This window comes from the organism of the source record quoted next, unplaced genomic scaffold (genome assembly GCF_019419815.1).
Source record: "Pyrus x bretschneideri cultivar Hongxiangsu unplaced genomic scaffold, Pyrus_bretschneideri_v1 Contig41, whole genome shotgun sequence".
Lineage (NCBI taxonomy): Eukaryota > Viridiplantae > Streptophyta > Magnoliopsida > Rosales > Rosaceae > Pyrus > Pyrus x bretschneideri.
Genome location: NW_025999735.1, coordinates 2,693,427 through 2,717,665, shown reverse-complemented (window position 1 = coordinate 2,717,665; position 24,239 = coordinate 2,693,427). Strand labels below are relative to the sequence as shown.

The 24,239-nt window shown below is 38.5% G+C and overlaps 2 protein-coding genes across 2 annotated transcripts; both read right to left on the bottom strand.

Annotated features, from left to right (window-relative positions):
- Positions 1–14,574: 14,574 nt before the first annotated feature.
- LOC125469286 (protein DETOXIFICATION 8-like) lies at positions 14,575–18,851 on the bottom strand. The gene is made up of 7 exons (XM_048566444.1): positions 17,970–18,851; positions 17,171–17,715; positions 16,797–16,883; positions 16,640–16,696; positions 16,134–16,372; positions 15,375–15,580; positions 14,575–15,086 (listed from the first exon to the last, which is right to left on the bottom strand). The coding sequence occupies exons 1-7, from the start codon at positions 18,213–18,215 to the stop codon at positions 15,024–15,026; spliced, it is 1,443 nt and encodes a 480-aa protein (XP_048422401.1). The 5' UTR covers positions 18,216–18,851; the 3' UTR covers positions 14,575–15,023.
- Positions 18,852–19,168: 317 nt separating this feature from the next.
- Positions 19,169–23,082, bottom strand: LOC125469285 (2-hydroxyacyl-CoA lyase-like). The gene is made up of 2 exons (XM_048566443.1): positions 21,664–23,082; positions 19,169–19,854 (listed from the first exon to the last, which is right to left on the bottom strand). Exons 1-2 carry the CDS (start codon positions 23,065–23,067, stop codon positions 19,540–19,542), a joined length of 1,719 nt encoding a protein of 572 aa, XP_048422400.1. The 5' UTR covers positions 23,068–23,082; the 3' UTR covers positions 19,169–19,539.
- Positions 23,083–24,239: the final 1,157 nt, after the last annotated feature.

Sequence of the window (24,239 nt, the reverse complement as noted above, 5' to 3'; positions counted from 1 at the left end):
TTGGCTTGCTATTGCTTCTCTTGCACGCCTCCTTCGCACAACGTCCGCTTTCTCTGATTTCCAAAAAAATTTAGAATTTGGAGACTTCCCTTCTAAAGACATGTTCATAATCTCACGATCTTGTTGAGCCCGTCTTTCTTCTCTAACATGTTCCCTTTCTTGCCTAAGTAGCTCTCTTTCTCTCTCATTAGCATAAAATTCTCTCTCAACAGCTGCTTGTTTTGATGCCTCTCTAGCCTTTTCAGCCTCATCTTTCGCCAGGTCCCTTGCCAAAGTCAATTCACCTTGGCGAGTAAGTTCTTCCATGAACTTTGCATAATCGTTCTTGGAAGCACTACCTTTTCTCTTTGAAGCCTTCTTACCTTGAGGCCTAATTGGAAAACGGGTCGAACCCGACGTGCGTTCAGGGAGGGGCGTTTCGGGCACTTCTTCTGCATCATCTTCATGAACATGATCGGGTGTAGAGTGTAGAGGGGTGCTGTTCATGTGCACTTCTGGACCGACTGGCACAACTCTAAATTTAGGACAATCTTTGACAATATTCCAACATTCCCACCGGTTGAATGATTTATTTTTGCTTTTGGTTTTGGCAGCGTACCAAGCTTGTGCTTGAAGTTCCTACACAATAAAAATAAGTAACAAATAAATAAGTAACTAGCAAATACATACATATATATATATATAAGTAACAAATAAATAATTTTAATGAAAATAAGTAACTAGCAAATATATACATATATATATATATAAGTAACAAATAAATAATTTTAATGAAAATAAGTAACTAGCAAATATATACATATATATAAGTAACAAATATAATGAAAATAAGTAAGAAGGCTTCAAGTTTAGTAAATAATGAAAATAAGTAACAAATAAATAATTATAATGAAAATAACTAACTAGCAAATATATACATATATATATAACAAATATATATATATATATATATATTTATATGTCATTTTAATCATAACATGGGGCTAGAGTTCCAAGTTTAGTAAATAAATAATACAAACAAACAAATAAATAAATAATACAAACAACATAATTATAATGTAACAAATAAGTAACAATAAATAATAAATTGTTACCTGATCCGAGTAATTTTCCCCACTTCGAATATTATTACTAGCTTGTGCCAAAGCGTCTCTCCACGTACTAAACGATTGGCTAAGTAATTTCCAACGACTGGACATCGATTCTTTGGTTCTTTTCCCACCAATTTTCTCAAGAAAACTGGTATGAATAAGACTCCACATTTCTCGCAACTGCATCTCATTACCCGTAAGCGAACTATGAGTAACTTCAACCCAGCTAGTACACAACGCAACATCTTCAATAAGCGACCAATTCGTACCTGCACCAGTGGTCATTTTGTTGAAAAAAAATGGATTCAAACTTTGAGACAAAGAAAGGAATGTGATTGAAAGTAGTTGAGAAAATATGAAATTGTTGTGTAAGGTAGATGATAATGAGAAGGTATTTATAGAAAAGTAAAAACAATTTTTTTTACAATTTTTTTCAGATTTTTCAGATATTTTTTTGAATTTTTTTTGAATTTTTTACATTTTTTTGAAAATTTTTACTCAATTAATTAATCTCTGCCGTTGGATATAAAAAAATTTGAATTCCAACGCTCCAGATTGTGCCACGTGTCACAACGGTAACTTTTCAGATTTTTTAAACTATTTTTTAATTTATAAAGCATTTTAATATCCACCGTTGATCTCAGATCGAACGGTGGATATTAAATCTGACATTTTTTTTTTTTTTACCGTTGAGATCTAACGGTCCACATTAAGTGACCGTTAGGATCTAACGTACCGTGGGAAGCCACGTGGCTTCCCAACGGTAACTGACAAAACCCTTTTTTTTTCTGATTATTGTGTCGGGACGCGCCCCCACGCGCGGGTGGGGTGCACGCGCCTGACACAAAAAAAATTAAATAATACGCTGACGCCACCCTGGCGTCAGCATGGCGTCATCCGGCCCTCGGGCTCAAGGCCTGGCAATCCCTCACGGGCATGGCCCTCGGGCCTCCCCCATCCCCCGGCCTGCCTCACGCTGGAGGCCATCCACCGGCCCTCGGGCCTTTGTTCTGGAGACTGTCCCCCGAGCAATTTGCTACGGTGGGAATGCTCTAAAACGCAGTTAAGAAGGTTTATTGTTCATAGGGAATTGCCTCTATTTTTCTCTTTCTTCTGCCTTGGCTTTTGGGAAACATTAATGAAAAGTTTCTGGTACTGTTCACTAAGTTAATCATGATACTATTTATTTTACCCTTTATTTTGTCCTTATCGTTAAAATTCAAAGTTTTCATTAGTTTTTCTTAGTTTTTTTGGGCTCAATAGTGAAATGGCATGTTTACCTCTGTTTGATACGTGTGGATCATCTGCTCTTCGTTTCGTAGCAGTCGTCCTAATTTTATGACAGTGGATACCTGCAGCGATACAAAACACACCTAGCGACATCGCCTCTGCTTCCTTTTCACTCTACGACAACTTATTTTCCATTTCAATCTGCTCGACCACGAAACCAACATCTATTCCACAAGTTTTTCGGCTCGCTGTGCGTCACCTTCAGCCATTCATCTACCCCTTTCGACTTCACTATCAAGTATTCAAGATATGGATTGGACTCTGAATCTTCCTCGACAACTCATTTCAATTTTTCATATGGGAATTTCAGCAAATATTATCTTCCCAGGGTTCAATTTTTGTTAATTTTAGTTGTTTTCTCCTAATTTTGATGATTAGATTTTGAACCTTTTATTTTTTCCAAATCCACATCGACATGGGTTTGTGGTTGTTTTATGGAAGTGGAAGAAGACAATGACATCTGCTCAACTCAAAACATTTTTTTCAAAGGTTAATTAGTAATAAGCAAGCGTATACGAGGTTGGAGGAATCGGCATTTGAAGTTGATCACTTGCCTTTCAAGGCACAAGCGTATACGAGATATATATATATATATATATATAAAACCCGCAGCATCGTGCGGACTCTTTTGCTCGTTGCCAGTCTATGTCAACATTTTGATAAATAACACGTCAGACTACACAACATGGGAATCTCAAGGAATTCTTGCCAAAGTTTTCCACAAGGGGCTCAAAATCTATTAGCAATATGGGGGAGCAACCTAACTATTTATAAGCATATCTAAGGTCCTTCATCTCATTAATATTGGATTGTTTTCTACATCGTTCTCAACACTAACCATTAAGTACAGCTTGTAAGCTGTCGGCAAAAACTGAGAGAGAAACGAGTGGAGCCAAACGTATGACGTAAGTGACAACATCTGTTGGAGTAAATATGTTTTTATTTAATAATATATATGTTTATATATTTAAGTTTTGCTTTATTACTAATATTATATACATAACGTTTTGTTTTATTTTCATTATTCTATGCATAACAGTCAATTGATTTTGGTTTTTCAATGAGATAAGGAGTTACAGTTTTTTAAGTTTGAAACATGCCATTGACTTTTCAATTAGATAATGAGTTATCTCCTTTTAAGTTTGAAAAGATGGGATTCCTTCTCTGAATAGAGAAGAAGATCAAGTCTATTTACATTATTTTTTTTATTCCGTTGTGATTTGGACGTTTTGATTTTGTCCGTTTTGTTTTCTTCTGCATTGATTCCTTGCGGTTTTCTTTCCCCTAAATCATTTAACCCCGCAACGTCTATTTCGTCCCCTTATATATATTGATCCCCTGTACGAAGGAAGAAAAAGGGAAAAACAATAGCGTATGTGTTTTTCTTAAAATTGAGTTCTAAAGCAACATATAGAAAAAGGTGTGAGTTCAAAGGTTCTTCTACTGTGCAAGGAATAACCTTATCAAAAGAAGGTTCTGGGCTATTTTATCCTAGGAACGACGTGGTGTTTGTGAACTGCTTACACACTTTGGGCAGAGCTGCGAAACGTCTTAAAGAGAGCGATTTAATCCGCGACTCATCCCAAGAATCATTCACCATTCAAAACTTCTATATTTTTCAGGTAACTTCGTTCCTCTCTATTTCAGTTTCCAACAACATCAATATCATTGCTGTAAACATATCCCAAAACAGAACGGCAGCAGAAGAGAATTGTGCTCATGATGACATACGGCTTCCGTAACTGGCCGAACCATCACGCCCCCAAACAACCCCTCGAGCTTCATGTGGATTACCAGCTCCTAATTCATTCGAAATTCGATTGCTACAACGTGCCAAATTCATTTCATCAAAAACAAAATTAGTTGTTAAATCTTGTTGGCATAGACATGGAATAATTGCGGAAGAGAGATTTAGAGCACACCTTGCGGCAGCACCAACACCATTTGGTATAAGGTAGTGCAATGAAGTTTTTGTGAGGCTGCTCAAAAGGTCAATTAATGGACACGAAGACAGAGAGAAGAGGGGAGAGGTATTTGAATTATGAGCAAGAAGAAAGTGCGAGAAAGAAGTACGGAGACGGAAGTAGAACACAGAGAGAAGATAGCTAGAGGGGAGAGGTTTCGGTCTATGGACACGAAAATACATGTTTATCCTTTCATTTTGTTGGAATTCAACGTCGGTGGGTAAAAGAAAATAATGGGGTTTAAATATACTTACCTCCACTTTAACTAATATCGAGGATTTTTGTGATAAAACTCACACCTGATGGATTGGGCAGGTGGTAAAATTGAGGACAATATCAGTGTTGTTAGAGTGGACCTCACGAGCCCGCTAGTTCAAAAATCCAACACGGTATCAGAGCTAAGGTTTGGGCTCGTGCAAGCCAACGAGCTTGTCACCAAAAAAGAAACAAGCCAGGACTCTTAATATAGAGCCGGTCCAATTGCCGATGTGTGGATCTCTACGTGTGAATGATGCGAGAATTATACGCACACAAATTAAACCCTCTTTTTGTCAATTGTAGTATATGTATAAGTAGGGATCGTTCTGGACCGGGGATTAGGAGGGATTGCAAATCTCTTGGAAACTGACACAAAAACGTAAAAACAATATAAAACGCTATCCTAGACTCAAAGAATGCAAAACTAAAGTTTAAAACACTAAGACAAACCAAAAACTCAAAATGCTTTAAAACATAAACTAAACAGATTCTAACTAAATTGAACAATAAAGTAAAGGGGGATTGATTTTGGACGAATTTAAACTAAAATGGATAGATTGTAAAGAAAACAAATTGTAAATATGAAATTGACGGAAATGAATGGATGGTATGGCTAGCTAAGGGGTTCATCTCCATACATGTTACACTTGCATAATAAAATGATTTCTAATTGTATTTCAATAAACCATGAATTCTCAACACCCCGGGTTAATTAGGTCCGCTTAAATTAACCGTCAAGTTTTCCTTAAGTTAATGAATTGGATGATTGCATACGACAACCCAAAGCATTCCTCACAAGTTCCCTACATGAATTGCATAATAGAGATACAAGCAAGAATCATTAAGCATCATGAAAACTATAAGTGTTGACGAGGCATTCGTTACTATGATTGCATGAAACTTATGCCAAGAATTTGTTTAACGCGATTGTTTATAAGCAACCTCCACTACTTGTGAATATAAGTTCATAACTATTAGGTGAAACTCACTTATATTCTAGCGTCATATTCATGCATGAAAATTAAGCGTGCACTCTCAATAAACATACATAAATAAGTTATCAATCAAACGGTTAAACAAATTGAAATCACAACTTATAAAACGCAATTAGAAGTAATCAAATCAAAATGCAAGCATAAACATATATTTCGAATCCCCCCCTAGCTAAAGGGGGGTTTAGTTCCTCATGATTACAAAACAAAGAGAATCAAAATTAAACATTATAATCGAGGAAAAGAAACACCTAAACATTCCAACAACTCAAACTTGAATTGTATGAACGTTTAGGCACTCTTCTCCTCCTCTTCGTTGTAGCATAAGGTCTAAGGGATGTTGTTGATGTGTTGAATGGATTGGGGAATTATGGAAATGGATGAGGAGTGGTGTGTTGTGTATGAAATGAGATGTTTTTGAATGAATGAATGCAAGGGTATTTATAGGAGTAGTGGAGGGAACATATGGCTATGTCATTTGTAGGTGAAGTAGGTGGATGTTGTAGGTGAAGTAGGTGGATGTTGTAGGTGAAGTGGATGTTGTAGGTGAAGTAGGTGGATGTTGTAGGTGAAATAGGTGGATGTTGTAGGTGAAGTGGGTGGATGTTGTAGGTGAAGTAGGTGGATGTTGTAGGTGAAGTGGATGTTGTAGGTGAAGTAGGTGGATGTTATGTTAAGTGATAAGTGATAAGTGATATGATATGTGGTTATGATATGATAAGTGGTTAAGTGGTGATGATAAGTGATAAGTGATTAAGTGATATGATATGTGGTGATGATAAGTGATAAGTGCATGTGGGTTAACTAATGAAGGAAATGCATGTGCAATGACAATGTGTTAGAATGGATGTGTGTTATGCATGGCATGATTGGGATTAGGAAAGGTTTAAATGTCCTAAAACTAAAGAGAACAAGGTTCCAACACTTTGGCTCCAATTAGGTCTTCAATTTCGTCCAACACTTTGGCTTCAAGCATAAGCTATCCGTCCTTAGCCCAAAAGTGCTCCAAAAGTCTCCAAAATGCATCTTTTTGCTCCTTTAGCCCTTTGGACCTACAAACACACGAAAATAGCTTAAAGTACTAAAATAACTAAAGAAACATAACGTAAATGTACGAGAACAAGCCATTTAAGTCGCATAAATATGCTCCTATCAAATACCCCCACACTTATCTTTTGCTAGTCCTCGAGCAAAACAAAACAACAAAAGAACACGAAACTAGACAAAACGAACAAAACACAACCTACACCTTCCAACAATCGTATCAGGGACTTCCAATGCACATGACAAATTAAAAATCATTATTCTCACAGATTTGAGCCATCTTTACACTTAAGTACATTCTTACTCATAGTCACCACATACTAGTTCACAATTAAGCATTTAAAACCATGTTTTGAATGTAGTAACATGCCTTAGAGAATTCCCTCAATTTCTTACTGGATGTACTCTCGTTTTTCACACAGATTTTCTGACTACACACCCTACACTAGGTATATGTGAGAAAATTGATGTAAACATGTAGACGAACACTCACATATGTTATAATAAGGAAAGCATTTTCTGGAGTTAATAAGCATGTTTAGATATGATCTCATGAATGGAATGCTACTACTTAGACGCGAGAACCAGTGACACCATAAGCCCATACCAAGTTCAAACTCCACAAATTGAAATACACAACACTCAAGATAGAAGTCAAGGGTTGTAACGGGGCTTGGGGTATGTGGATAACAAAGAAGGGATATGGAAAACAAAGGTTTTTAAAGAAATAGTGAGCAAAGCATTTGAATCAACTTAGAATTCACTTTTGAATGAAAACTCAACTTTTGAACAAAAAGGGAGAGTTTAGACAATTTACACCCAGAATTGGTGTTTTGGAACCTTTCTTCAATCACTTATTCTTTCATTTTTTTTCTTTTCTCTTTTTTTTTTTTTTTTTTTTTTTTTTTTTTTTTTTTCTTTTTCTTTTGAATCTCAAAACATCAACACTTAAACATTCTCTCCCCCACACTTATTTTTTTTCATAATGTAACTCAAAAGGAATTCAATTAAGTCATGCTCACTATCTTTTAAGAACACGGGTGGGGATTGTCCTAAACTAGGCTAGGTGAGGAAAATGTGGGTAAACAAAGAAAATAAGCTTGAAAAGGCTCAAAAGGGGTAATCCTATAATTCATGTGAAAAGGGATAGGCTTTTTGGCTTTGGCTTGACTAACAACTTCATCTTATTGTATGTTATGCAATCAATATCATGCTTTGAATGAAACGGATATAAGTTCTAGCATTTAGTTCTATCATGATACAATTGCATTCTAAGTAGTAACCAAGCAAGGAATAATGAGATCATGCAACGACTTTAGAAAACAAGAAATCACAGATTATACTCTCCAAAGAACGTTATAGGCTCAAGTCTCTCAGGGTTGTAGCGTTTGTTTGAGTTCCTTCCTTCAAGCATGTTACAAAAACGAATTTTTCTTTTATGATTGCATGTGAAGTCATACATTATAACCATAACCAAGCATATACCAAGAGTAAATCAAACTTTCATCCATGTTTATAACTCTTTTTAACAGTCATGCAATTACAAACCAAATCCTCATTATTGTGTTGGAAGGTACCCTAAGACACAAACACACAAAAACGACTCAAAACACTCTATTAGGCTTTTCAAAACAATTTTTTTCAAATTTTTATGGTATTTTCGGAGTTATAAAAACAAAACATACTAAAACACTCTAAAACAACTTAAAAACACCTTAAAACAGTAAGGAACAACATTTGAAGTTATGGGCGATAAAATCCCACGAATTTGCATTAACAACATTAGTTACCCCCCCACACTTAAATCAAACATTGTCCTCAATGTTTTAAGCTTAAAATCATACAAAGCATAAGTAAACACACAAAAAGCATTTAAACATACTAAACATGGCAGAATGTAAATAACAAAGAGAAGAGTTTAGAGACGCAAATCTAGTTGTGGAATGTAAATTCCATCTTCTCCTTGTTGATTTCATTGAGGCTTGATGTTGTTGATTCCACAGGGGTTCCTCCCATCGTTGATTTTCCTTTGTGCTACTCTTGAACTGGGCAGCAGGATTCTTTTGGTCTCCCCCGGAGGTCTGAGCTTTCCCCTTTTATCTGTTTCTTTGTTCAATCTTTGCAGGAGTGGTCCCTTCTCTGGAAGTGTATCAACCGTTGAAGATGACTACTCGAGAGCAACGCTAGGTAAGCAATCAGGAATAGATTCCAGGCAGTTGGCTCCAGATCGGAAGACTGGTTCCAAGTGCCGGCTGATTGCTTCTTTTACCTTGCCATGCGAGTAAGAACAAGGACAAAGAAAAAGACAGGGAAAGAGCATGATATGAGATACTTTTGCTTTTGACCTTGATGATATGAGATACCTTTGCTTTTGAAGAAGCGGTGAATGAATCAGCACATGTATTTGTTGTGCTGTTTCCTCCTGGGTCATATGTACTCCAGACATCTGGTATCATCTTTGGGGAAGAAGAAAAAATTGAGTAATTCGAAAGGCTTTGCTGGGAGTGCGCCCTCAGAGGTGAGGGAGAGTTGGGCATTTTCTTCAGGTTTGCCCTGCCATAAAAGACGAAGGTCGACATATATAGAGATAATATCAAGTGGTGGTACTTTTTACCTTTGTCGACAAACGTTTTGATCCCGCAAATCCGGCTTTTTGAAATAATGGCGCCTCTTCGATCTCTGAACACGCCTCTTCGATTTCTGAGCAGGCGCCCCTTCGATTTCTGAACGACGCCCCTTCGCTTTCTGAACGACACGTGGTAGTGCAGATGCGGCTCTTTTTGACAAAGCTGCACGCGTCTTCTGAAAAGCTGAGAAAGCGTCGCCGAACTTTGCGCTTGTCGGCTAAAGATGTGTAGTTGCGATGATGGCCTCCACGTGTTGTCTGAAAAGAAGAACTCTTTTGACAAAGTTGAACACGTCTTCTGAAAAGCTGAGAAAGCGTCGCCTAAATTACGCCGGAAATTCCGGCTTTTTGAATTGGTGGACGCGTCGCCTTGGCTTTTTTATTGAGCTATCGATCACCACAACAAACACACTCTGAAGATTTCCCATTCTTGATAATCGACTCCGGCCCTTTGAAATTTAACTCCATCCCTTCTCTTTGAACACTTTTGAAAAATGGCAAACTCATCGAACCTTAGCTTGGAATTGAGCCTTAGCAGTGATACGGGCGCGCCGCGTCAAGGTAACGTATGGCGCCCTTCTTTCTTTTCTTCTAACGGTCCTCTCACAGGTGAAGACTCCGTGATGCAGGACGCCACAACAGCTACAATAGTAGCTAGAAACCTCCTTACTCCAAAAGATAGTAGGCTGCTGTCAGGACGGTCCGATGAGTTGGCCGTTCAAGAATCCCTCGCACTTAGTGTTCAGTGTGCGAGTTCTGTGTCCAACATGGGCCAACGCCTGCTTGCCCGCTCCCGTCAGGTGGAATCATTGATGGCAGAGGTGGAAAGTCTCAAGCAGGAGATCAAACTGCTTAAGCACGAGAATAGAAGTTTGCACGTGCTTGCCAACAACTATTCGACGGGTATGAAGAGGAAGCTTGATGAGCTACAAGAATCCAATGGTCGGATGCAAAGTGACCGTCAAACTGACCGTCAAAGGCTTGCGGCTTACTTCCAGAGGCACATTTTTCCGGGCTCATCCAGCGTTTGGCCAAGTATTGAGGCCTCTTCTTTGATGCCTCCCGCTCCGATACCTTCCGCCCCGATGCCTTCCGCCTCGATGCCTTCTGCTCCTAGAGTTTTTCCCAGTAGTGGGGCTTCAAGTAAACGCCCTTTGTGAAGCTCCATCATTCTGCCATGTTTTTTTTTTTCTTTTTTTTTTTTTTTTTTTTTTTTTTTTTTTACATAAATAAAATCAAACGGCATGGAATTGGTCCTTGAATGGAAGGTGATACTTGAAATGAACCGGCATTGGTTCAAATTCTAAAGTGGGTGCCTGAATCATTAACAACATATTAGTATAAAAGAAAATTGAAATTCGGGGAGGCGGCTTACCTGTGTGCTCCGACATAAACTCAAGAATAAACACCACTCGCTGGAAAGTTTCAGGGATATTGGACTTGGCCAGATTGCAAATGATTGTTATGACTTGTCCAATGTCATCAAATTTAACTTCTTTGGATTTTTTGGTTTCAAGAACGTCCTCTTTGATGAATTCATGACATTCCTTACTTGTCACCTTTGGAAGGACTTCCAAGATGTCTTTCTCACCTTCTTCTTCCTTGGAAGTCATGAATCTGCAAGGAATAGGGACATTCAGTGGAACGGGGTTAGAAATAATTAACTTTGGAACAACCTTACCTGAATTGGATGGCATAGGAGCAATAGGTGCCTCCGGTAAAGGTGTTTCCACCCTTTCCGTGGGTTGGGTGTATTCCTCTTCCTTGTGATTTGATTTTGATGGTTGAGGGTCCGTTCCAACCTCCTTGTCACTTCTCAACATGATAGCATTGGTGGTTTCAAATTCTCCCTTCTGATTTGCAATGGTTGAACTAGGGAGTTCGCCTTGGTCGCAAAATTGTCCTTCGAACTCCGTTATCTGCCCAATTTGCTTTTCCAGAGTAGTAAGTAATTGAAAAATCGTATCATTATCATTTGAATTACCTACATTACTTTGGGCAGGTTGTGGTGGCTGCAAAGGCGTTGAATAGAACTCCTCATACGGCTGCCAATATCCTTCTTGTTGAGCCTCATTGTCTTGATTTTGTAAGCCCTGCACCAAACAAATTAATTCATCAAGCTTTTGATTATAATCTATTGACGAACTTAAATTTGGTTGGGCATATTGAATATGAGGTTGTGGTGGCTGCATAGGCGTTGTATAGAACTCCTCATATGGTTGCCAATATTCTCCTTGTTGAGTCTCCTCGACTTGGTTTTGTGAGCCCTGCACCAAACAAAGTAATTCATTAAGCTTTTGATTATAATCTATTGACGAACTTGAGTTTGGTTGGGCATATTGAATATGAGGTTGTGGTGGATGCATAGACGTTGAATAGAACTCCTCATAAGGCTGCCAATATCCTTCTTGTTGAATATGTTGAGGTTCCCACCATATAGAGTTTGAATGATCACTCCAATCGGAATTGTAAGTATTGGAAAACACGTCGTTCCTTGATTGATTATGATCAAATGTACCAACTCTTTGCGTTTGGTACTCTTCCATAAGCTGTGACAAAAGAGAAGCACTATCAAGTGCCATGTCTTGCGTCTAAAATAAAACTAAAAAAAATATATATACACAAACGAAAATAAAACAATCCAAGAGATTAGCAAAGTTGCTAATCCCCGGCAACGGCGCCAAAATTTGATGCGAGAATTATACGCACACAAATTAAACCCTCTTTTTGTCAATTGTAGTATATGTATAAGTAGGGATCGTTCTGGACCGGGGATTAGGAGGGATTGCAAATCTCTTGGAAACTGACACAAAAACGTAAAAACAATATAAAACGCTATCCTAGACTCAAAGAATGCAAAACTAAAGTTTAAAACACTAAGACAAACCAAAAACTCAAAATGCTTTAAAACATAAACTAAACAGATTCTAACTAAATTGAACAATAAAGTAAAGGGGGATTGATTTTGGACGAATTTAAACTAAAATGGATAGATTGTAAAGAAAACAAATTGTAAATATGAAATTGACGGAAATGAATGGATGGTATGGCTAGCTAAGGGGTTCATCTCCATACATGTTACACTTGCATAATAAAATGATTTCTAATTGTATTTCAATAAACCATGAATTCTCAACACCCCGGGTTAATTAGGTCCGCTTAAATTAACCGTCAAGTTTTCCTTAAGTTAATGAATTGGATGATTGCATACGACAACCCAAAGCATTCCTCACAAGTTCCCTACATGAATTGCATAATAGAGATACAAGCAAGAATCATTAAGCATCATGAAAACTATAAGTGTTGACGAGGCATTCGTTACTATGATTGCATGAAACTTATGCCAAGAATTTGTTTAACGCGATTGTTTATAAGCAACCTCCACTACTTGTGAATATAAGTTCATAACTATTAGGTGAAACTCACTTATATTCTAGCGTCATATTCATGCATGAAAATTAAGCGTGCACTCTCAATAAACATACATAAATAAGTTATCAATCAAACGGTTAAACAAATTGAAATCACAACTTATAAAACGCAATTAGAAGTAATCAAATCAAAATGCAAGCATAAACATATATTTCGAATCCCCCCCTAGCTAAAGGGGGGTTTAGTTCCTCATGATTACAAAACAAAGAGAATCAAAATTAAACATTATAATCGAGGAAAAGAAACACCTAAACATTCCAACAACTCAAACTTGAATTGTATGAACGTTTAGGCACTCTTCTCCTCCTCTTCGTTGTAGCATAAGGTCTAAGGGATGTTGTTGATGTGTTGAATGGATTGGGGAATTATGGAAATGGATGAGGAGTGGTGTGTTGTGTATGAAATGAGATGTTTTTGAATGAATGAATGCAAGGGTATTTATAGGAGTAGTGGAGGGAACATATGGCTATGTCATTTGTAGGTGAAGTAGGTGGATGTTGTAGGTGAAGTAGGTGGATGTTGTAGGTGAAGTGGATGTTGTAGGTGAAGTAGGTGGATGTTGTAGGTGAAATAGGTGGATGTTGTAGGTGAAGTGGGTGGATGTTGTAGGTGAAGTAGGTGGATGTTGTAGGTGAAGTGGATGTTGTAGGTGAAGTAGGTGGATGTTATGTTAAGTGATAAGTGATAAGTGATATGATATGTGGTTATGATATGATAAGTGGTTAAGTGGTGATGATAAGTGATAAGTGATTAAGTGATATGATATGTGGTGATGATAAGTGATAAGTGCATGTGGGTTAACTAATGAAGGAAATGCATGTGCAATGACAATGTGTTAGAATGGATGTGTGTTATGCATGGCATGATTGGGATTAGGAAAGGTTTAAATGTCCTAAAACTAAAGAGAACAAGGTTCCAACACTTTGGCTCCAATTAGGTCTTCAATTTCGTCCAACACTTTGGCTTCAAGCATAAGCTATCCGTCCTTAGCCCAAAAGTGCTCCAAAAGTCTCCAAAATGCATCTTTTTGCTCCTTTAGCCCTTTGGACCTACAAACACACGAAAATAGCTTAAAGTACTAAAATAACTAAAGAAACATAACGTAAATGTACGAGAACAAGCCATTTAAGTCGCATAAATATGCTCCTATCAGTGAACCACTAAATGGGGTTACACGTGAGGGGGAGTGTTGGTGGATCTCTATGTGTAAACCACTAAATGAGGTTACACGTGAGAATGAGTGTTGATGTGTTGGAATCTCATATCGGTGGGTGAAAAAGAAAAGAATGGGGTTTAAATATGATTACCTCTACTCTAACTAATATCAAGGCCTTTTATGATAAAATAAATTAAACAAGCCATGACTCTTAACATAGAGCCTGCCTCTGAATTCCATTTGCCGATGTGTGGATCTTCACGTGTGAACCACTAAATGGAGTTACACGTGAGGGGGAGTGTTGGAATCTCACATCGGTGGGTGAAAAGAAAATAATGGGGTTTAAATATGATCACCCTCACTCTAACTAATATCGAGACTTTTTGTGATAAAACCCCACACTTGACAGATTGGACAGGTGGTAAAGTTGGGGAACAATATTAGTGTTGTTAGAGTGGGCCTCACGGGCCCGCCGATCCAAAAATCCTACACATTTTAACAGAAATTTCATCTTTAGATTAAATTGCTAACGGTCTTTCACCACAAGGACGTAAATCCTATTTGTCTACCACGAAGGTCATCTTCCGACTATCCTATAACCACGAAGACCATTTATCCAACTAATCCTGAGATTTATGTAGTTACTAGCAAACAATATTTTTAACAACTTTCAGATCACAAAATAAATATGTTAAACATGTCGGAAAGCAAACCCGCTTTTCTCACAATTAAAATTCACTATTATTCAATGGCCAAAAGATCAAAAAATTATTCACATTCGTTTCAGCTTCTAGATCGATTTTAACCTATACAAGCAGCTTTGCCCACAGCAAACTGGAACATGATCAAAGACTTTCTTCACCAGCAAGCCATATTTAAGGATCAATTTACATTTATAACAGCCGGGTTTTGCGCGCCGATCGGATTCAAGAGGCGAGGCAGATCACTTGAGTTCTTCAGGTCTCTTGAACTCCTATTCCTATACGTTTATCTTGATGAACAAATTTTCATTGCAGTCAACCGACTTGGTGCCAAATCTATGCGTTAAGTTAACCTGTCATTTTTCTCGCTTGCTACTACTTTGTACTTAAACACGTACGATTCCTTCTGATGATGAATTTTGAATTTTGAGCAGAATCATCTCCGACCTTCTTTTTTCTTTTATCTCATTCAATTTGCTTCACTGTCTTCTGATAATTGCTCCACGAATACCCTCTCCCTTGCCCTCTTTGCCTGTAATACATACATAAAAAGGATGTTCAGATACTATTTTTTGGTGTATAGAATTGGAAAATTCTATCATTGAACAATATACATACATACTCTTTTAACTATTCGATCGACGTGACACGTTCAATTTTTCTTATTTTAGAAATGAAATGATAATCCCCGTTGAAAAAATAATGTATGTCACAGTCATATATCATTGTATTGTAGAAAACCCTCTTTTAAAAACAGTATTTTTAAATTAACAAATTACCGAGAGAAATATTTAAAGAAAAATTAATTGGGAGTTCAAACCTGTTTTGTCCAATTGGTGAAACAAGTGACAAGAGCAAGAAGAGCAGATTGTACAGCAGACCCGGCCACTATTCCAATCCAAAGGCCCTTCCCCCGTAAGCCTAGAGCAAATCCTAGTGCACAACCCAAAGGAAGTCCAAACAGATAAAACGCCCCGAGATTCACATATGCCCCTATATGTTGCCATCCACTTCCTCTAGCAATACCTGATGCATGCAGGAAAATCTCTCTTATATGTTCGTGTCCCAAGTTAGGGCAGGGTACGTACGGAATTGCCAAAATCGCTTTAAATAACCAAAAACTTGTTTGGAAGCGTTTCCATAAATATAGCTAGCAGTGTTACAAGTTGTAAAGATACTATTTAGTGCTTTCTGCAATAAAGTAATTTTTCAAAAGCTGTTGGGATTTTTAGTAAATTTAGTTGTGCTTCTAATAATAAAAGCGTCAAACATAAGTTCTTTATGTTTGACAGAGATGTTGTGGGAAGCACTTTTATGCCTAAGGCCATTTGTTGGAAGCACTTTTGAAAAAGCAATCGAAAACTCTTCAAATGAGCACTTGGCAAGTATTTCTTCAATGTTAAAAAAGTAAGTACTACTTTAAATGCCACTGAAAAAACTGCTTTTGGCTGTAGAACGTGATTTTAGTGATTCTAAAAGCCTCACCAAATAGGCGTGTAACATACATTTGTAATCCATGTGGCATTACTTGCGCCCAATAAACAAGCACATATATGAGAAAAAAGATGATGATATGAACCTGAAAGAACAGCTTGTAAGCTATCCATGAACACTGAGATACAAATCAGAGGTGCCATGACTTCAACATAATCCACGACTGGCTTCTCACTGCTAAAAACATGCCCCAAAACGTAGCGGCAGCAGAAGAGAGTTGTGCTCACAATAACTGCCTCAGTGATTGATAGAAACATTGCAGCCCATACAGCCACTCGAGCTGCTTGTGGATTGCCAGCTCCTAATTCATTCGACACCCGAATACTGTAAAAATAGTTGAAGTTTAGGTTTACTTCAGTCATTACTTCCATGCCCTTACCACTAAGGCACTTAATATTCAAAAAGGGTAAAATGGAGGAAAATGTTGAATAGTAGGTTATTTTTTCAGACTTTTGGAATTTTAACCCCTTGTGGGCAGTTTGAGCACTGCTCGAGTGGTCTTGAGGGGAGCTCGAGTATTGCTCGAGGAGTTCTCCCTAAATTTACCTAAAATAGAAAATGCGCTACAAACAATAACATGCTGAGTGGTACCTTGCAGCAGCTCCAAATCCATACGATATAGTGAAGTGCAATGTAGAGATTGTAAGGCTGTATAACCACAAAGAATACACGAGAGTTTAAGCACATCATCCGACGATCATCACCTATATAGAAAGTAATGTGATCAAGCACAGAAATTGAAGTTTACCATATTGAAAGCACCGAAGTCTCCAGCTTTGGATTTGGTAGAAGGCCGGACAGCAAAATAATCAGCTCACATGACCACCATTTAAGACTATATTTTTGGTCAAAGCAATACAAATTAAGATACATAAGTACTCATGAAGTAAATAGGGTCAATACATTTTGCAATCTTTTCATCTAGAACCAAGCACAATTTGCTTCGTTTTTGAAAGTTCACAAAAACAATAGTATAAAGTTAAAAACAGTTGCATCATTGATCCGTCAAGTGTTGCATCGAAAAACAACTATTAACTTGATGCTTAGATTAATGGATGTCAATGCTGAAAGGCAATCATTAAGTCTGTCACATATCGTAAATAAAAGGAGTAAGAAAATTACCAAATCATTACAGCGGAGGGGATGGCTAAGCGAAAGAACTGTCCAATATGGACCAAAGACTCCATAGAAAATGCAAGACGGGTTTCCTCGAAGGATGAAGAAAACATTGCATACAACCACAGCAGTACCACATACAACCAAGTTGACAAACTAAAGGATATGGCCGAACCCTTAACTCCTAGTTCCAGCTTATATATAAAGGCCCATGAGGTAAGAATATGGAAAAGAAGAATGACAAAGGAGGATAAAATCATTGGAAAAATTGAACTCTGAGACTGGAAATATCGAGTTAAAGGCTTAAGAATTGCACCGCCAAAAAGTGCAGGAATTAGCCAAACTGAGTATATTTGTGCTTCATGTGATATTTGGGGGTTTTGGCCTACTAAGGGTAATAATTTGTCAAAGAAAATCCAGAGGACACATATTGGGGGACAAACCAAGAGAAGAGAGATCATTGCAGTGCAAGTGTAAGTTCCAAGTTTTTGATATTGTCCTGCTCCAAATGCTTGCCCACATAGTGTTTCCAGTCCACCTGCCATTCCTGACTGTGATCAACAAATACATGCAAATGGGTTCATTAGTCTCAAATTGGTATTAAAAAATGGGCTTAGTCAATATAATTATACAATACTAGAATTATATCAATCAAATTTTTTTCTAATTAGCAACGTGTTCATGGACTTTGAAATGCCTTGCAGTTTCCATTTTAGTGCCAAGAAAAAGGAAAGAAACTTGATGCAAAGAAAAAAAAAAAAAAAAGAAGCGATGGATGTTGGATGATGAGAAGGAAGGGACTTACAAGAAGGCTAAAACCAGTGACATTGGTGAGAGAGATGGCAATCGCAACACCGGAGAGTGCGAGCTGATCAAGATGTCCAGCCATTATCATGGACACCAGTTGCAGCAGATACTGCAGCACTGAGACTGCCGCCATTGGAGCAGCTATAAAACCTTCCTTCTTCACCTCACTCTGGAATGTACCCCATGTTACGGCCCATGTCTTCTCTTCTTTCATCTCCGCCGTCGCTTGATCCGTCGTCGCCATCTGCACTCCTCTCGCTTAATTATACTTACCCTTTTATATGTTCGAGACGAGCTGTTTAATGTGTGAAGTGAGAGTGTAATTTATAACTATTCATATATACACACACATATATGTGTATGTATGCATTTGAGTTTCAGAAGAGAAGCACGAATGGCCGGACTATATTCCTCAAGTTGTCTATCAGTTTAATTACGCATAGCGTTATATGTTGTATGCCGTCTTTACCGGCCTACAGAAACAAAGTTGGACTCCTGCATTGATTTAGTTAATAATTAATCAGAGAAGAAAACAAATGCAGCGACATTTGTTTTATCTTTTTACTTTGCGACAGCAGCCCGTCAATAGTAACTCAAATGTAGAATTTTTAATTTACTTATTTCTTAAATGAATTATATTTGGCTTCTCAATAATCAGTAGAAACTCCTACTCTTCGTAGTAAATTTGTAGAATTTTATGCTTATAATCAAAATCGATTCATAGAACCACAATATTATAAATTACTATGTAAATATTATATATGTAAAAAATTAATTAAAACTAAGTTCGTTAATCAATTAACTATAATATTTTAAACCATTTATCTATTTACTCCAGTTGATTGACCAAATAACCTTGATTTTAATTGATTATATGAGGAAATGAGCTTTATAGAGTAATTTATAATACGATCAATTGCAATCATAAATATGAAATTCTATGATTCGACCACAAAAGAATTTGATTAGAATTTTCTAGTTTCATCGGTTATTTTTATTTTATATAACGTGCGTAAGAATTTGATTAGACCCGTTTGAAAATGTTTTTTTTTTTTTTTTTTAAAGCACTACTGCTAGAAAGTGTTTACAGCAAAAGCGCATCAAATTTTAATTAAAATGCATGCACATGAAGTAACATGAAAGTTTTTCAAGTGCTTATAGCTTTTTTCTGCGAAACAGGAGTAAAAGAGGTTTTGGTGATCTGGAAGTGCTTTTCGTTACCAAATTCCTCCTGTTGAAATAGATAGAGAAATACAAAACTTGTACAATTTCAAAATAAATGACTGATTGCAGATGAAGACTGAAACAAGCACAATAAGTATTCATATACCATCACAATCATCAACAAACATAAGCTCCTCCACTTTCCGACCATTCTTCCAACATTTGTATACCACAATATCTAAAATAAAAATGAACACTTCCTTGACTTAATGGCATTCATTTGAAAATCTCTTCGATATACGTGCCTGACGAAACTCTGAGATTAGCGGAATTCGTAAAAATGAGCAAAATGAGCAACTTTACCGGGAGAAAATGAGCATGCTAAAACGCAGCTAAGGCCTAATTCAGTTCTTGTGTTGAAGCCTCCCACTTTCTGCACCAGCATAAGGATCAATAATTACATTTATAACAGCAGGTTTTCGTGCGGAGAATGATTCTGAAAGGGCAGACTTGAGTTCTTCAGGTGTCCCAACAAGATATCCTTTGCCTCCAAATGCTTCAATCAGAATGTGATAACCCGCTTTTGGGACGAAGGAAGTGGGAGCAGGGTCATCTTTGTAAGGCCCACTAATTTCATCTGGGCTTCTTCGATCACCGCCATATACACCACCATTGTTAAAGACTATCACAACAACAGGTAACTGGTACCGAACCAATGTCTGCAGAAATCAAGAAATAAGCATACAGCAATGAACTATGGTCCTTTGTGCAGCCAGAAACACGCACGCACACGCCAGAACACAGACAGACACACACTAAGATAAAATTTAACAGTGAAGACATATTGACCAAGAAACATAGATGATATACTGGAAAGTTCAAAGGGAATCTTGATTACAGAAAAGAAACTGAAAAGGATAGTCATGAAAGAGCAATCAAACTTCATAACAAAACAGCTTCGAGCTCTCTAGCCTTAACAAGAGCTGCGTACAGTAATAAGGGCAAATTATGAATAGGACAACAGTCTGGCAATGTGTCCAGGTTAAGCTTCTGACTACCTTTTCTTTCCTTTTTTTTATTTTTTTATTTCCCGATTATACAGAAGACAACCGGAACCTCTTCAAAGTTTGGACCAAAATGAAGCTACCAACGACATCTCCCACCAGAAAAGATGCCAAAACCTTACTCCAACTATGGGAAAAGATGACCTTACATGGAAAATCCTATGTAGTAAGAAACTTATCGTTGCATGAATTCTCAATACAGCACCGACGTAAATGGAACCTTGTCCCCCTTCCACCGAAAGCTAACCTTGCTGAGGCTTTCATTAGCTAAGAGAGAGAGAGAGAGAGAGAGAGAGAGAGAGAGAGAGAGAGACAGTGAGAGGGAAGTGCCCTCAGGAAGCCACTGACCATCATTTATCAGTCCTAGAACAATTAAGACAAATATAGCAAATGTCTATTATTTGTTTATATGTCTTGAGGACTGTGTGCTCAAAGAACAAGAAACAACGATAGATATCTACAAAGGAAATCGTGAATAGAAAGGATTTCAATGGAAAGCCAACATCAGACATGATGTCGAGACCAAAACATTCGAATAAAGCTGTCTTTGTTAAAGATAAGTCTCTAATACAAAGTAAAGCCAACATCAGACATGATGTGGAGATCAAGGGGATCGCAAACTTTTGGAACAAAAAGTCCTTACTTAAGAAGATAGAGACAAAAAACCCCCAACTTCTAGAACCTAGAATGTGTATACTGCACGACAGTCACCCTCAAGGCCCAACTGCTCCTACCTCTCCAAGTGTAATCCAGCCCGGTTCTTAAACCCCGCCAGCACTTAACCTGCCCATTCCTTAAGGCTCTACCCTAACCTAAGCTGTCCATTTTTCAACCCCATCGTCAAATAAGTTGCTCACTCCCTACTTAGGCTAATCATATCTAACCATGCGACTGCAAAAAGTGAGACGACCGTTTAAGGTGTCCAACTACCTTTTCTTCTCTACTATGTCTTTTAAAACAAAAAGGAAAAACCAAAAGGAAAAGGTTACTACAATTTTAATACTACTTGTGCTACTACTTTCATGAACCCAATAAACAATACCTAGGTTGATACTCCAGCACACATATCCACTTATTAAAGTATCTCGCTTCCAAATTCTTTTAATTCCTATACTAACATGGGCCACCAAATTTTCTTCCACATCTTTTGAACTAAATGGAAACCGCATCAAAACCAACAACCAGAAATCAGAGCTCGGATGAACACAAATCAAAGCACTCCAACTCTTTAAACCATTAGTGAGATTTTGACCAACTCAAATCCAAAACAGATTCACTGGGAGATAAAAAATATCTCGGCAACAATCAGTGTCTGCTTTCTCATGAAACTAATTATGTAAACAAACAGGTTCTCCTTGCTAAAGGAATCAGTCACAGCTATCAAGCATACACTAGCAGATAATTTGCCACAAGTAATAACCATTAGCACATATTTTGTAAGAACAAGCATCAAAACGATCATACCTCAACTTCCATTGCACTGAACCCAAAACCTGAATCCCCTTCCACTGCAACAACAAGCCGGTCAGGAGAAGCCACCGCAGCCGCAATGCAGTAACCCAAACCAACCCCCATTGTTCCCCAAGTCCCTGCATCCAACCTGGTCCTTGGCTCGGTCTGAACCAACACAGACCGACCCACATCCATGGTGTTAGCCCCCTCGGAAACCAGTATAGGAGCAGGGCTCCCTAACCCTGCAATTGCATCTCTAATAATCTTCATTGGCGTCAAGAAATTAAATGGCACAACTTCCTTAGCCAACTGAGCCTCCATTTTTGAAACATTGTCCTTCACCTTACTCGAAATCGCTGCAACCCACGAATGAGACTTCCCCAAACAAAAAGGGTCATCCTTGATCCCCAAATTGATCTTTTCCAACACCAACTTTGCATCTCCAACCAGACCCAAATGCGGTTTTCGCAGCTCAATCTCTTCCTTACTAACATCAACCAAAATGAACTTCACATCCTTAGACCATTTGGGAGGCTCACCAAAGTGCAAAAGCCAGTTAAGCCTGGCGCCGACGACAAGCGCCACATCACATTTCCCGATCGCCAGAGACCTCGCCGCCGTTGCCGCCAGCTCATGAGTATCAGGCAACAGTCCCTTCCCCATTGGAGTGGGCAAAAATGGGATTCCGGTCCTCTCCACTAGTTTCCCCAACTCATTCTCCGCTCGAGCAAATGCAGCTCCTTTCCCAAACACAATCAACGGCCGCTCCGCGTGCCGGAGCAGCGAAACCGCTTCATCAATCTGCGAATTCTGTACTTTCAGAACCTTCTCCGACTCCGACTCTGCGAATTTCTCGGCAGCGGTGGCCAATAAGCTCTCAGCCTCCGCCTCAGAAATTGTCTGGTGCAGAACATCCGACGGAAAATCCAAATAACACCCTCCGGGTCGACCCGAACCAGCTTCAGCGAGAGCCTGAAACACGCAATCCGGGATTTCTTTGATTGATTTAGCTTTGGCGGAGAATTTGGAAAAGGGTTCGACGGCGGCGATCTGATCGAGCTCCTGGAAATCGCCGCGGCCGAAATCTTTCTGGTCGCACGAACCAGAGATCATCACCATGGGCCAAGCATTGGCCATGGCGTTGGAAAGACCGGCAAGCCCGTGGACGCATCCGGGACCCGAGACCGTGAGAAGGACCCCGGGTCGACCAGTTAGATACCCGTAGGCGGAGGCGGCGTAACCCGCGGACTGCTCGTTGTGGAAGGCAATAAACCGGACTCCGAGCGAGACCGCACGGTTCGCGAGCGAGGTAACAGGAATTCCCACGACGCCGAACATGCGGTCGACGCCGAACCGGGCAAGGGCCTTGGCGATCAGCTGGTTGCCATCGAGTGCGGTTGTGGTTGATTCATCCATTGAAGCTGATTGCTGTGATTCTTCTGGTTTGGTGGGAAATGAGTGTGTGGAGTGGGTACATATATAGGCACAGAAGTTGGAGGACGATTATGCCCTGAGAGATTGTTGGGAAATGTGTTATATGGGGGAGGTGGTGGAGAATGAGGAGATGGGTTGATGGAGAAATCAAATTTGATAAGGGATGATGAGTACAGTTAGCCGCCGTTGCTTTTCTGGTTTGGTGGGCGGGTCTGTCGATGCCTTAGTGAAAGGCTAAACAATATTTTTTTTTTTTTTTTAACAACTGATATTATTTACGTTAAAGAAAAAGGATGTGAGCTTGACCTCATAGTATACTAGTAATAATATAGTTCAAATTCACCTTTGAGGAAAATCGAATCTAAGACCTTGTGAAGAAGAATACCGTTAAACCGTAATACTATGTGACATAAGATAAACAATTTATTAAATAGCTTATTTACTAGTAATATTTTTGCTTATTTTTAGTTACGGCCTCTAGGATACAATTTTGATAAAAATGCAGCCACTACAAAAAGTAAAACAAATCTCAAAAGTGAGCCCGTAACAATGCCTAAGCCGAAAACTCTAGAATTGGAAATGAAAACCAGCCTACTCCGACAAAATAAACGCACTATCATTGTCAAGCAGTCGTCACCAAGAGGAAGAACCAACGAACCCAAAAAATGAAAAGAAAAAAAAATGGAGGTGAGCGAGCAACCCTTGCTAGAAGCGCTCCTATAATCATGCCAAGTAGTGCGAATTACACTTTAGCAACCACCAAAACTCGAAGCACGCCTCCAATTGAAGTCCATGGAGGAAGAACTTGAGGAGCCAAATCCGAACTCGATGGGCAGTAGCTCATGGTAGTTTGAAAAAAGACATGAAACTCAAATATGCGATAAGAATTGCCAACAATTGAGATAAAGCTTAAAGAAATTGAGACAAATCTCAAGGAAACGAGACAAGCTTATAGCAAAATTACTAGAAATCAAGGGCCAAATGAAAAGAAAAGGAAGAAGATGGGGTTTAGGGAAGAAGGAGAAAGGAATTAGTAAAGAAGGAGATGGGATTGCCACTGACCCCATGCAAGAAGAAAGGTTGGTGGCTAAAGGGAGAGTTGGGTTTTGCGGTTTCTGTCATAGGTGATTTTGAGCAAACGATATTATTCACAT

Bases quoted from the DNA above. Each gene is read 5' to 3' on its own strand.
- LOC125469286 (XM_048566444.1), bottom strand. From the start codon at position 18,215: ATGGCGACGACGGATCAAGCGACGGCGGAGATGAAAGAAGAGAAGACA. The intron at 15,581-16,133 runs GTTCATATCATC...TGCATGCATCAG, and splicing joins CTTACAAGCTGTTCTTTCAG to GTATTGCTAGAGGAAGTGGA. The intron at 15,087-15,374 runs GTTTGAACTCCC...TATGTATTACAG, and splicing joins TCACCAATTGGACAAAACAG to GCAAAGAGGGCAAGGGAGAG.
- LOC125469285 (XM_048566443.1), bottom strand. From the start codon at position 23,067: ATGGATGAATCAACCACAACCGCACTCGATGGCAACCAGCTGATCGCC. The intron at 19,855-21,663 runs GTATGATCGTTT...TGATTTCTGCAG, and splicing joins TCAGTGCAATGGAAGTTGAG to ACATTGGTTCGGTACCAGTT.